General features: G+C 43.9%; 1 protein-coding gene across 5 annotated transcripts in view; it reads left to right on the top strand.

Moving 5' to 3' along the window:
- INTS9 (integrator complex subunit 9) overlaps positions 1 to 15,136 on the top strand; it is a 92,524-nt gene that overhangs the window by 8,221 nt on the left and 69,167 nt on the right. For all 5 annotated transcript variants that reach the window (XM_075923266.2, XM_075923268.2, XM_075923264.2 and 2 more), the window contains exons 3-6: positions 3,802 to 3,862; positions 7,819 to 7,881; positions 11,354 to 11,493; positions 14,504 to 14,590. In XM_075923266.2, the coding sequence (XP_075779381.1) occupies positions 3,802 to 3,862; positions 7,819 to 7,881; positions 11,354 to 11,493; positions 14,504 to 14,590 (351 nt within the window). The remainder of the gene's footprint in view (positions 1 to 3,801; positions 3,863 to 7,818; positions 7,882 to 11,353; positions 11,494 to 14,503; positions 14,591 to 15,136) is intronic.

A 15,136-nucleotide genomic window follows, 5' to 3' on the forward strand; every position in this document is an offset into this window, starting at 1 on the left:
TATTGCCCAGGATGGGTAGGAATGGTGTCCCTAGCCTCTGTTTGTCGGAGTCTGGAAGTGGATGACAGGAGAGGGTTCAATTGTTGGTTGCCTGTTCTGTTTGCTCCCTCTGAGTCTAGGGATGTAAGCAACTAGTTGACTATCCGATAAGGAGAAGCGTATCAGATAGTCAACTAGTGATGCGACTAATCGTTTCCCCTCCCCCCCTTGCTGCCTCTATCAGAGAAAGGCAGCAAGGTGGGGAGTAGGAGCCAGTGCTGGGGGGAGCTGACTTAAAAGCTGGTTCCCCACAGCACCGTCTCTGCCGGGGTAGGGGAGGCAGAGGCATAGCAGAGACTGAAGCAGTCTCCGCTTCTGCTGCAATTCTGCTTTTGAAATGTACAAGAGCCGCACCGCAGGGCTTCCTTTTGAAATGTACAGTAGCCCCTCTGGGGCTCTTGAATATTTCAAAGGCTCGGGCGTGGCAGGGAGCACAGGGCCAATCCCCTGCGGTCCCTGCGAGGCTTCCGCTTTTTAACTGTAGCCGGGCTCTTGCTACAGTTGAAAGAGCTCTTCCGGGCTTTTGCTACAGTTGAAAGGCGGAGGTGCCCATATAAGACTAATCGAATAATCAATGGAAATCCTGTCGACTATTTGATTAGTTAATCTAAATTTAACATCCCTTTCTGAGGCATCTGGCATTTGCCACTGTCAGAGGGCAGAATACTGGGCTGGATGGACCTTTGGTCTGACCCAGTATGGCCGTTCTTATGTTCTTATGATTGAAAAGCTCTTGCAGCAAGAAATGTCCCAAATGTGCATATGTGCAGGACTGGGCCAGCTCTGAGGAGATAATTAATCTCCTCAGCACCCTGTGAAAGGGATGCATTGTGGCAATGAAAGTCAGGATCTTGAGAAGGGATGTATCAGAGGAGTCCTGCTGCGTCTCTGGTATTTATAGGGTCCTAGTTACCAACGTCTCTGAGCATGTCCCAATTTTTAATATATTTCTCATCACAACATACCTGTGAGGTACGTCAAAGCTGTTACCTGTAAAATGGGGATGGGGAACTGTCGCGTGAAGGGTACATCTGTGTTGTAGCTAGCGGGGAGTGAATGGCAGCTCAGGTAGATGTACCCTTGTTAACTGTACTCTAGTGAGCTTGCTAAAAATACAAATGAATTTGAACCCAGGTTTTCATTACCACTAGGCCATCTTTCCTCTTCGCCTTGGACTTGCTAAAATGCATACTTTGCTTTAGACCTCCAAGGGAAGCCTTGTCTTTTGCCCTGTGAAAAGTGTAAAGAATGTTCTTCACGCTTTTCTGTTCTCTCTCAAAGCTATTTAGACCCCAGCTATCCCACAAAGGCCTTGCCTGCTCTCAGCAGCCTGATACACCTCCATACATGCACGTAGCATGTGTTTGATGAGTTGGCCAGAGAATGCTCTTTCGTGCCAACTATGCACTGAAACAGGTGTATCAGCTGAAGTTCTCTCTTATAAGAAAGTCAAATGCAAGAAGATAAAAGTGAACACACAGAAAGCACTTAACCTTTCTTTTCTAGCAGAGTGATATGCTTGCTCACATTATTTATGTGACAGTTCTAACTACTTTGGATTAATCAATCATTCCATTACATTGTCTATAGTGGTATAGGAGGGATAGTATTTGGCTTCTAGGGAAGAGTCCTCTTTGCCCCATGTCTCTAAATCCATTACTATTCAAATCCAAGCCTCAACTTTTAATTTTGCTACCAAAGCCAGACGTCTTGGTATCCTCTTTGACTCCAGATTCTCCATCTCCTTTCTCCCTTGTCTATTTTTTTCACCTCTAGGTAAGGCTAAGTTTTCGTCATGATACTTTTACTAATGTCATGGTCAAGTCCAGGCAATAAACAAAAATTCATAGTAGCCCATGACTTGTCCTGACTTTCATGAAAAATATCCCTGACAAAAGGGATAGGCAGGTTCAGCACCCACTGCTGCTAAGGTTCCTGGGTCTCCCACCAATGCAATGCATGGGGAGCTTCAGAGTTCCTCTGCCCGTAATGCTGGACTGTTGCAGGGTCCCCTCACTCCGGGGTAACTGTTAGTTGCAGGATCCTCCAGTGGCTGGGCTGCAGCTGAACAGCTTTGGGGAGTCCCACTGCTCACCATAGCTGGGCAGTTGCCATGTTTCCCCACCAGACCAGAAGCTGGGAGTTGTGGGGATGGGTCTTGTTGGGAACTCCAGCCCTGGGGCAGAAAATGTCACAGAGGTCGATGGAAGTCATGTGACTCCTGTGACCTCTGTGACATAATCACAGCCTTACCCATAGTATATCACATACATTTCTTCTTGCTTCATTCCTCCTTTCCCTTCATTTTTTAACCCCATCTCAGTTTCTCAAAATTAGCTTCTTTGAGTACCTATGGATGTGTCTACGCTGCACCGTAGCTCAAAATAAGATACGCACTTTGAGCTACTCAAAGTGCGTATCTTATTTCGATCTTATTTCAAAATAGCTTATGTTGTAATTTTTGCGCTGTCTACACCGTGCCAAATTTCGAAATAACCCGCTATTCCAAAACGTCCCTTCCTCCTCGTGGAATGAGGTTTACAGGGATGTTGGAATAGCGAGCATGTTATATTTCGAAATAACAGGTTTGCTGTGAAGATGCGGGATAGCTGTTTCGGAATAGTCCAGTATCCTGAAATAGCACTGCAGTGTAGATGTAGCCTATGTCTCTAGATTGCTGTGTTATTCCAGGAAATGGGCTCATTGCCCCTTAGGGCACTCACTGGCTTCCCGCACATGTCCAGATTAATTTACAACTTTGCCCTTACGGTTTTCCAAATGGGATTGTCTTCACCTGGCATCACCCTTTCATGCCACTCCTCTGGTTTCTTATCGTATGCCCAGTCTCACGCTTCCTATCTTATTCTCTTCTGTGTCCCGTTCCCTGTGATGTTCCATAGTGTGTGCTCGTGTTGATTGCACTTTTGCTTGTGCTGTTCTGCAAGCTTGGAATTCCTTCTTCCCTCCGAGCCATTGAATCATTTCCTCTTTTGAGGTACTGAGTCACTATGAATCTCTCTGCAGTCCAGGGAACTTCCAGGGGTTGCACCCATCTCAGCACCTCTCCCAGAGTCTGACTTGAAGACAGTATGAACTCTCTGTTGCCACAATGCCCAGTTACAGTAGAGCTGAATAACCTTTCCTCTCTTTAAGTTTTCTTTTTCTGGATTTATGTGAAACCCTTCATCTGGGCAAACAAGTTGGCAGTTCAGTTACAGGCCTTCAGAAGATGTTATGCTGGAGGTTTTGATAGTCTCTTAACTATAGTAGCACAAGTGCTGCTCTGATGTTTCCTTAGGATGTCATCCTCGAGGATTGTTTCAATCTTAAAAATAAAATCACAGCCACAAGTGTAGCTTAGTAGTATCTGAACTTCCAGTCTGAAACATGGGTTTAGATACCAGCAGGGTTTACTCGCACCTTTTTGCTTCCAATACAGGGCAGAATGTTGCTATACATTGTATTTTGTGTGGGTCTTTTGGGGGAGACCTAAAACAAAGTGAAATTTCTTTGTGAATATAAAGATCCTTCTCCCACTCCAACTCAAAATGCATCCCATAATTATGATTTTTTTAAAGTAATCCTTGTGAATACTTATATGATTTCAATAAAATAAACACAGTGAAGTTAGTTCCTTGAGTCAGAGTTTGTGTATTTCCTGTACAGCACCAAGCATCAGGTCAGAACTTAACAAAAAATGAAATGATTTATACCATTATGAATGATGACTTAATACTTGCAAATTATTTTTTTTCCCTGTAGTCCCAGGCTGTCCAAACTCCCTGGCTGGGTTTTAAAAGATGGAAGCACTTTCCTAGACAAGGTAACTTACAGAGCTTTTGAATGTCCTGGTCATGCAAAAAGTCACCTGATGTAGCTGGAACTGTACTACAGTAATGATATTTCTGTGCTGCCTCCTAGGATATATTGATGTGTATGCCATTAACATACACCATATGTCCTTGGTAGACCAAAATATTTTGTTGCAATATCCTAACAATGGGTCTGAGGTTTTCTGTCTTTGGAGGTAACAGGTTTTAAGGGTCATTTTAAAGTGCAGAAGAAAACAGTTGTTTTCTTTTGTTTCACGGAGTTTCATATTTTATACCTTGCCATTCTTTTGTGCCTTCTATCAGAGAATGTCAAAATACTTCACTAACACTAATGAAAAAAGTCTCATAACACTCTTGTGATGTAGGTGAGTATTATTATCCATGTTTTTAGATGGGAAACTAGGGAAGCTAAATGATTTCCCAGTGGTCACATCAGAAGTCTGTGGCAGGGTAGAGACTAGAGTCAAAGGCTGTGTCTAGACTACATGCCTCTGTCGGCAGAGGCATGTAGATTAGACACATAGGCAAAGGCAAATGAAGCCGCGATTTAAATGATCGCGGCTTCATTTACATTTACATGGCTGCCGCGCTGAGCCGACAAACAGCTGATCAGTTGTTTGTCGGCTTGCGCGCTAATCTGGACGTTCCCCCTGTCGACATCAAAGCCCTTTGTCAGCAGCCCCGTTATTCCTTGTGGAATGAGGTTTACCGGGGCTGCCGACAAAGGGCTTTGATGTCAACAGGGGGAACGTCCAGACTAGCGCGCGAGCCGACAAACAGCTGATGAGCTGTTTGTCGGCTCAGTGCGGCAGCCATGTAAATGTAAATGAAGCCACGATCATTTAAATCGCAGCTTCATTTGCCTTTGCCAAAAAAACAAATCTACATGCCTCTGCCGACAGAGGCATGTAGTTTAGACGTACCCAAAGAGTGAAATCCTGGTTGAGTTGAAGTCAGTGGTAGTTTGCCATTAAACTAAGTGGGGTGGGATTTCATCCTGGACTCCTGTCATGATCATGAGGGTTAGCCAGCAGCCTGGGAACTAAAGGGTTAACTATACCTAACCCAGGTTGAGTTGGCCAATAGGAATGTAGGTAGGAATTTCAAACTGGGACAAAGGAATTGTTGGGTTTTTCCTCTTTTGTCTCTGGGGCAGTTTCTCTCCAGCTACTGAGGGAGTCAGAGAGAATGTCTCCTTCCAAGAATAGACTCTTCACTCTTCTGTAAGTAGGGTAAAGTTTAGATAAATCCGTTAGGTTTTATTATTTTATGGTTTGGGAAATGGGATCTGATGTCTGTGCATTTAAAAATGGGTTTTCTCTCCTTTGTAACTAAGCTCCTGGCCCATGGTGGTGTAGAAGCTATTTTATGTTTAGCTAGAAGCCATCTTTTATAACAAAAACCATTTCAGCTTTTTGTCTCTGCACATAGGCCAAAGTAAACTTTCTATCACCCCATGTGCCAGGCCAAGACAGATGTGCTATTGGAATGTGTTAATTGGGCTGGTTCAGAGAGGAGAGGTACTCCCTTGTACCTGTCCGCCATCTTGTTGATAAGGCTTTGTTTTTCCTAGTTTAATTGATTATTTCTGTAATTGGATGCTCTGACGTCAGACTGTTTGGTTAAGGGTATAAAGATACTAGGATTGATTGTATTAGCAGCTTTACTGGGCCCGACTTTGCTGGGACCACGTTTGGCTCACTTTGCTTTACTAATCAATAAAGCAATCAGTTGTTAGCCGCCTAAACAAAAAGGAGCGTGTTTTTGCTTCGACAGTGGGTTTCCCCTCCATGAGTATATTACTTTATTACTTTTCCATCTAGTCATTATGCTTGCAACAGGAATATTGTGGTGATAATAAAAGTTCTTTCTCTTTTCTTTTTATTAACCTGGTATTGGTTAATTTTTGTGTCCAGGTTTGTACTTTAGGGGTGAGATTTCCCAAGTGATCTCTCGCCTGATTTTTCTTATCATTACTTGGGTGATGGCAGCTGAGTTTTTATCACCAAAATCTAGGTTGTTAAGATTTTTGGGGGAAGTTTTTTACCAAGGCCTGGAAGGATAAGGTTTTGGGGTACTTTTGCGGGCCCCCACTTCTGCATTTATCGTGCCAGAGTGGGGAAGGAACCTTGACAGCTCCTAATTCCAAGCCCTGGAATTTACCCCATTTACCTTAATTCCATTTGAGAAATATTATCCTCTTTACAATGACTCTTACATCTTCAGTATAAAAATTTCTCAATCAGAATTTCTGTTGCTCTAAGGCACCACAGAATCCAGCTGACTCCTCCATATCTGAAACAGGAATAAACTCCTTTAATGTTTGTAAAATAGCCAGATGAAGGTTAAATACACTGTTAATTGTTCCTTTTTCTGATTTCATGCCTCCTTTAAATCAGAATCTTAATAATAGGCAGGTAGAATTGGAGAGGTGGGAAAAGATTGATGGGGAAAATGAAACTCACTGATTAAGGGCCTGATTTCTTCTGTTTTGAAATCCATGGGAGCTGTGGATGCTCTGTAGATAAGAGCCTAAGTGCCTTTGCACAGTGAATCAGGAGAACTGGCAGTAGACCCATTTCTCCTAATTCCTAGCCTTGAGACATTCAGATGGACATCGGTCCTGAAGGCAATCAGAACCAATTCCTCCTGCATCTCTTCTTTACCATATATACTACTTTTTGTACAAAGAACAAACCCACAGACCTGCTATGACATCAGTGTCTTGTGCAGCATATGGTTTGCTCTCGGTATTTGTTCAAAAGATTCTTCAAATCCATGCAGTCAGAAGGGGTCACAAAGGCAACATCTCCAACCCTCACATTGACCATTGTAACTGCTTCGAATGAGAGATATTCTCACTGATGGGCAAAAAGAAGGGAGTGCGGGGCAAAGGAGGGTATTTTGTCATGTAAGGTGGACATATACCCTCATGTGGCATTATTCTGGATGCAATTATAAAACTTTTAAGGCCAGGAAAGACATTGAAATTCCCCCTGGTCTAGTTTTAATCATTCTTTACTCCCTCAAGAAGAGGTTAGGAGACTTCTGCCAGTAGATGTAATTATTCATTTACTATTAATTGTTAGGTGCACCATAACTATTAAAAAATTAGAACTAAAGACTGAATCTCACACATTTGGCTAAGGTTTCAGATGATGTAATCTTAGACTGGTGAGGAGACCAGGAAAAATAGGGCAGTAGAGATTAAAGGACACACCCTCACAGAAAATGCAACAGAAAGTTTAGATCAAGAAAAGATGTAGGATAAAATGCTTCAAACATATGAGCTAACAGCCAGATCCTGCTTTCGTTAATGACAAACTTTCAAGGACTAAATTGGGACCAGGACTGTGGTGCAGCCTTTTCAGGCACACAAGGAAGAACAAGACCCAATAACAAGTGGCTTCACAATCCTGTTCTTTGGGATTTACTTTATTTCCAGATGTGAAAACTCAACCCCAGAGCAAACCTACTTGTACCGCTAAGAAATATCCACCCAAGGCATCTCCAGTTTCAGCTAGCTGAGAAGGAAGAGGGCCCCCTGCTGTGATAGCTTGCTTGCATCACCTTTACCTCTCCTGACATAATCCCAGCCATCTCATTTAGCTGTGAACCCTATATGCTGGAGCTCCTTTTGTTTTTGTTACAGTGCCCTACCTACACATTCAAACCAAGGTCCCCATCCCTTGAAGTGCTGAATAGCTTCATTTCCCATTGAAAGGAACCCTAGCAAAGCCTCCTTACAGAAGAGAGTGGGTAGAACTAGAAATCAATGATTAAAGTAGTAAAAATGTGGAAGTTAGCTGTTGTAATGGAAAGTCAGCAATGGATCTGAAGAGTTAAAATTCATCATGTTAGAGGAAGTCTTCATGTGTATAGTTTTGAGTTTGAAAAGCTGCTTTTGTGTCTTCTAGTCTTGCCTATTAATATATTTTCCTTATAGGAACTAAAGGAATGTTCTGGTCATGTGTTTGTGGACTCTGTACCTGAATTCTGTTTGCCAGAGGTGAGTTTTATTTGAATCTTAATGCAGAAATAATGTTCTATCCAAGTGTCCTTTGACTCTAAACAACTCCCCTCCCTCAAAAAATACACAACTTTCTGAGATATTAAGACACCTGTGATATTTGTGACATTGGAGAAAGAATAGAAACAGCTCTGCTAGGCCAGTGTTTTTCAACCAGTGGTATGAGTACCCTTGGGGTACTCGAGAGAATTCTGGGGGGTACATCAACACAACTGAAATTTGGAGAAAACTGAATTTTTGTTCTAAGTTTACTGCGCTTTATTATTTTTGTACTTTTTACACACACAAATTTCATCGCCTGCCCGGCTACCATTAAGTTGTTTAAATAAATGTGTTGCAATGGTAGAAAAAAATTCTGTGTGTCTGAAAACTGTAAGTACGGGGGGTACTTATAATTTTTTTAAAAAGGGGGTACTTGTAATTATTTTTCTAAAAAAGGGGTATGTTATAAAGAAAAAGGTTGAGAAACACTGTGCTAGATCACTATTTTATGATGTTAGTGCAAGATAGTAGGATACAAAGACATTTATTGAAATTACATTGGCATTTGAAACCTCCTTAAAAAAGGGCAATAGGATATGGCAAACCTACATGTGCAGACATACATAGGAACTGTGCGTGAAGCAAAGAGTTCCCTTAGGCATATCATGAAAGCTTCTAACCATAGAGGCATTCATGATGTGCCTAAATGAACTCTTTTGGGAGTCTGCAGTCTGGTTAAGCCTCACTCTTGTTCCATGAGAAATTCCTTCACTTGATCTGAGTTTCCTGGGTTCTTCCAGTACAGGATTGCCTCTAAGCTGGCTTTTCCAGGCCTTCTGACTATGAGAACCATAGTGTCCCAACAGACTGTTTCAATTTGTTTTGTTCATCTTCTGGATTTTGACTTCAGTGTCTGTGGCCTACTGATTCAGTGAAATCTGCCCTTTCTGGCTTCTGCTGCTTCAATTGCCAAAAGCAAGTTGGTGGCTACAGTCAGTTTTTTGACAAGCCATGCCATCGACTTTGTGCTGGACTGTTCTAGGCTCAGCTCTGCACCTGTCCTGTGATTGACAGGGAGTTGTCACTTTGGAGGTTAAGTGTTGTGGCCAGTGTACTTGATGCTGCTTAGTTGTAAGTGGAAGATAAAGTCAGTGTCACCATTTTAGGGATTTTATAGTCTGCTTCTGTTGAGATGCTGTGCGTGCTTTCTCAAGGCTCTCAACAAGTATGAAGTCTAGTTGTGCTGGTGATACACAACTATGTATTTCTTGCCTTGCAATCTCTCCCTTTGGTAAAATCATGGGTGATGGTGCCAGCTGACCATATCAGGCTATGACCTCATCGGTCCCAGTAAAGCTGCTTTCTTGTGGTTAGATCACAAGAGGAAGCTCTTTCTCTTTCCACACTCTCACTTCTGAAAACACTACTGCAGAGGCAGCAAGTTTCATGTATCACTTCTACTTGCACCTCCCAACAACCCTTGTGTTTGACATGGTACAAAAACACTGACTCTCCTAGTGAAGTGTGTGCCTTTATTTTGTTTCACCATGACAAATACAATCATAGAAATATACTTTTTGTGGGACTGCTATGCCACTAATTCAGAGCTTGGCATGCTTCCTTTATTGGTTTGTCCAACCATGTTTGTATTGAATGCACCTGTAACAGGGCTCACCCACCACTAGGACTTCAATACAGGCATGGCCCCCACATTCTCCAGAGCCAACCAAACAGTTCATCTTCCCCACAGATCAAACCAACAGCCACCTTACCCTCATGGCAATGGAACGATGTCCCTCTAAGCATTCGGTTTACGCTCTGCTTCTGGGCAAAGGCCTCAGAGCATGAACAGTTACAATGCAGCAGTCCTCTATCCTGACTCCAGGGTGGCCTTCTCCACCTGATGGACAACATGCATTCCATTCCCTAACTCCTCTGGTGCCCTGGTGGAGGCCCTCACCCTCTGTGGGGCTTGCAACTCTTCTGCAGCCCACAACTTAGGTTTTCTGCGAGAAGGCGTGTCGCAGTGTTCTGCTCCCCATGTCCCTTTGCCTCTGCATCAGACCCCTCCCGACAGAGTCAAGCATTTTGTTTGTGGGCTCAGCCTGCCCGGACTCAGTGGGTTCTCCCAGATTACCTCGGGATCTCCGCACAAGGTTACTCCGTTCTGGCCAGTTATCTCCATTTGTGCTCATCCTCCCTTTCACTTGAGTTTTTTAAGAACAAGTTGGACAAACACCTGTCTGGGAGATTCTAGGTTTACATGGCCTTCCCGCAAGCCTGCTGGACTTGATGACTTCTTCAGCTCCCTTCCAGTCTTACATTTCAAGGATTCTGTCCAGCGAGGTTAGAAAGATGAATGGATCATGTATGTTGTGTCTCCTGAGATGGTTCTTTCTGCTTTTATTCACTGCCTCGTTGGGTTGTACTTTGAAGATATGCCTGCAAGTTCATGCATGGTCATGGACTGAAAGCATGAGAGTAGAGAGATGAGATCAGAAATTTGTCTCCAGAACACTAATATCAGGCTTCTGGACCTTTTGTTGATGGACTTACTTTTCTGCCATTTTATTCAGATCGATGGACCAAGCCTTGTAATGGGATAAACTCTGCTTAATAACTGTTGCATCCTATTAGCTGCTCTATAATAACTGAGTTAGAGGTCAAATGTCTTGTAAGTTTCTGACTTGAAACTATTTTTCTAGCATTACCAGGAAATCTCTCTAATTAAAATTCCTTAATGTGTGAATTTTTTTCTTTTCCCTCTTTTCAGTCATTATTGTAGCTGCCACATAAAAGCATATTGTGGCATCTGTGTCTTAGTATCTGATGAAGTTTCACAATCTCCTATGCTAATTCTCTGATGACAAACATTGTGACTGATAAAGATTTTAAATAATGAAATGTTCAGTTTGTTAAATGTAGGAAAGTAGAGTTGTCATTACTAGATAGATCAGTATTCATCTAGTCTGCCACGCTATTTCTGACTGGTCAATCCCAATCAGCTGCTTGAGAGGAAGATGCAAAAAATCCCTTCCTGAACAGTGTTGGGATAGACCTACGGTGCAATGTTCCCCATGCTGATGGACACACACTAATTATATAATGAGACGTAATATTACATAGGCATTTATTGCAACAACATATACTCAGCAGCCCATGCTAACAGTCAATTTCAAGGTCTAAGACAGACAAATCAAACACTGGATGTTGTGGGAAACCCAAAGGAGGGAGTGATTTAGAAGTTTTTTAAAAATATTAACTCATGGAAGTATGGGATGATCTAGATAGTGCTTGGTCCTGCAGTGGGGGCAGGGGACTGGACTTGATGACCTCTTGTGGTCCCTTCCAATTCTAGCGTTCTGTGATTCTATGTACCGATTCAATACTGGAAAAACAATTTTGTTTTCGTTTCCCAAATGGTATGTAGAAAGGTGATGGGTCACTTGTCTTTCCTTTCTGTTTTCAGACCGAGCTGCTAGACCTGTCTACCGTAGATGTCATCCTGATCTCAAACTATCATTGTATGATGGCATTGCCTTATATCACAGAGTACACAGGATTCACTGGAACAGTGTATGCCACTGAGCCCACTGTTCAGATTGGCAGGTAAAAAGCCCCTTAATATTCTCTAATCCTTTTCCTTTGCTACTAAGAAAAAGTTGTAAAGGACAATGTGGGTAGAATTGTAGTGTCTAATGTTCCTAAGAGGTTTTCAGGCAATAGGTGAAAGCCGGTCAAGATTTTACAGCTGAAAATGTATCAACTTGTGTTTCCCCCTCCTGAGCAACTGCTGTGAGTGGACACAAGGCAATTGTGTGCCCATAACAGGGCGACTCCAGTAGGCTCATTGTGACTTGCAGTGGTGTAATTCCAGTAATGCTGAAATCAAGCCTTCAAACATCATGATTTTAGGCCTTAAAAATCATGAGATTTTAAAAAACCCAATAAATGAGGCTTTTTCATTTGCCTTCTGGTTTGGGGGCCTTCGGCTGTCACATTTGTAAGCTTTGCTCCACAACCACTATAGCAAGAAACTTGCTTATTTTAAAATGAAAACAGATTCTCCCATAATTGCCCTACTCCAATTGCTGAGGCTTTTAAGAAAAAATGACCAAATGTCATGAGACTCAGGAGAAAATTGCAAGATTGACAACATTGAAAGGGTTAATGCAGAGCCCATTCTTGGAGCCCTTACTTACCCTAGTAGTCCTGCTGACTTCCGTGGATTGGATCATGCAAGTAAAGGTTGCAGGATTAAATCAGTTTAATGTATGCAGTGTAGTTGTAGCTAGGGATGTTAAAAAGCGGGTTATTGGGGAAATGTGTAACTGATGAAAATTTCAGCAGTTACATGGTTACCGGCACCTGCAGCACGGGGCAGCAGCTGGCACACAGCGGCTCCTGCTTGCAGCCCTGCTCCCAGAGAGCTGGCTGCTATCCCCACGCTGCTGCCTTTAATATAGAGGCAGCAGCATGGGCATGGAAGCTGGTCTCGGAGCAAGGTGGAAACCTGCATGTAACCATAAACATTAACTAATAAGCCCAGGCTGATCAGTTAACCATTTGAACGGTTATTCTTTTGCATCCCTAGTTGTAGCTGGGTTGGTCCCAGGATGTTCATGAGACAAAGTTGGTGAGGTAATCTCTTTTACTGAACCAACTGCTGTTGATGAGAGAGACCAGCTTTCGAACCACACAGGCTCATCTTCAGGACTGTTCCAGCGCTAGTGTTTGCTGCTCTGCGAATGCAAATGACATGGCAGTTATTAAAAAGTAACAGGCTGCAGTCTGCACCAGCCTATGTTGTCATGTATATAAATAAATACATATGCTTCCTGGGCAACATCATCTTAGTTTTGATTCATAAATGAAGGCCTATATAATTTTTTGAGCTCTGAATGGTTAGTTCAAGTGTAGTGTCACTCTAATACCTGGTACAGCCTCTGTCTTGAAGGCTACATCCTGCAGTTGCAGGGGATAAAACTTAACACTAACATTGCACTTGACCTCTTCAAAGTGCTGTCCAGATGTCAACTAATGAGTCTTTCCCATCTCTGTCTTCTGTGATCCTGTGATGGGTGTGTTGTAACACTAGTCTGTATTCTAGAATGGATGCCAGACACCTGTATCCTTAGATCCGTGGTCACCAACCCGTCGATCGCGATTGACCCGTCGATTGCGAGGCGTTCTGGCAACCCCGTCCCCCATTTTCCCGCCCGCCCCTGAGAAGCCCCACTACCTACCTCTAGAGTAGTGCCGGCTTCCCGCGGAGTGGATGGAAGTCCTCTCTGAAGCCCGCGTCACTTCCGGGGGTTCTGGAAGTGCGCGGGCTGCTCCCCCTCCCACAGCTCTGTTGCATGCTGGGGGAGGGGGCGTTGGCCCTAGAGGAGGAGTGGGGAGGCTTCACCGTGGCGCCGGTGGGGTGAGTTGGGCTCAGGGGTTTCCCTGCGCCGTGGGAGCAGGAGTCGGCCCTGGGGTTTGGCCGCGATGCGGGACGGGAAGGAGTTGGCCGGGCCGGGCTGTGGGATGGGGGTTTGGCTCCGGGGCAGGTGCCCGCAGGGGTTGGCCGCGCTGCGGGAGGGGAGGGGCCACGCCGCGCTGCGGAATGGGGGTTTGGCCCCGCCGCGCGGGAGGCGGGGGTTAGCCCCGGGGCAGGCATGCTCAGGGTTTCCCTGCTCCGCGGGGGGCCTGGAGGAGGCATGTGCTGGCTTCCTGCGTGGGGAGGGAGGGAGGGAGAGAAAATCCTGGGAGGAGGCAGATGCAGATGACTCTGCTGCTACTGGCATCCTGTCCCCGCTCCCCAGCCTCCACTCCCATGTCCCCAGCTACAGAACTCTGTCCCCACTCCCCAAACTCTGTCCCCACTGGCACCCTGTCCCCTGCTGCAGAACCCTGTCCTCTGCCCTCCCAGCACCCTGTTCCCTCTCCCCTGCCCCCATCCGCAGAACTCTGTCCTCACAAAATGTATAATTATAAATGCTTCATTTTAGATTTAAATAGCATGAATAAAAAACAGACCATTTATTTCATAACTATAAACACGTGATTTTAATTTTATATATCGCATAATTTAAAAATAAAGTGTTTATCAGAGTGTGTAAGTAAGGGCTGGGGATAGCAAGTGATGGACAGGAGGAGAATAGAGAGGGCGGGGCTTCAAGGAAGGGGCGGTGTGGTAGATCTTGAGATTTAAAAAGTGATCTTCAGTGTAAACAGGTTGGAGACCATTGCCTTAGATTATCATGGTTGTCCCTTCTGATCTTAATGTTTGTGAGCCAAACAGGCGAGAAATATGGTAATGTCCATTGGTATTAGACAAGTCAAAAGTTTGTGTGCAGTCCTCAACTGGTAATCTAGCATTCCTCCATTTACTTTAGTGAAGCAATATGGAATTCTACAGTCTCAGACTCTGACCCTGTAAATCTGCAAGGTTGTGGAATTACTTTGTTTGTTTTAGCTTACAAGGAAGAGTGGAGCTTTTTTAATATCCCATCCTTTGAATTTTTATGCACTGTGTTAGTGGCTAATGCAGTGCCTGTCATTGTAATGAAATATTCTAATTTCCTGCAATGAGAAAATGTGCATTTGTTTAATGCTAGTAATGTTTCCTTTGCAGACTTCTCATGGAAGAGCTGGTGAATTTTATTGAACGTGTGCCAAAGGCTCAGTCTGCCTCCTTGTGGAAGAATAAGGAAGTGTTACGGTAAGGAACCAATTTATTTGTGACAAGGAGTCCTGAGGCACCTTATAGACTAACAGAAATTACTAGTTCATCTGCAAATTTGACACCATGGTTTTAAGATTAAACAAAGACTGTGAATGGCTAGCCAACATGGTGTCCTTGGCCTCTGTTTGTCAGAGGCTGGAGAGAGATGGCAGGAGACAAATCGCTTGATCATTGTCTTCGGTCCACCCTCTCTGGGGCACCTGGTGCTGGCCACTGTTGGTAGACAGGATACTGGGCTAGAAGGACCTTTGGTCTGACCCAGTACGGCCGTTCTTATGTTCTTATGTTCTTAACTACAAAAGCAGTTTCTCCTCTCTTGGTGTTCATACCGCCACATGATCCCGCTATAAGTGGGCCTCACCCTCCTTGACTGAATAAACCTCATTATCTCTAGCCTGCATATTTATACCTGCCTCTGGAAATTTCCACTACATGCATCTGGTGAAGTGGGTCTTTTCCTATGAAAGCTTATTCTCCAATACATCTGTTAGTCTATAAGGTGCCACAGGACTCCTTGTCGTT

Source organism: Pelodiscus sinensis, chromosome 3 (assembly GCF_052426305.1).
Source record: "Pelodiscus sinensis isolate ZL-2025 chromosome 3, ASM5242630v1, whole genome shotgun sequence".
Taxonomy (NCBI): Eukaryota; Metazoa; Chordata; order Testudines; family Trionychidae; genus Pelodiscus; species Pelodiscus sinensis.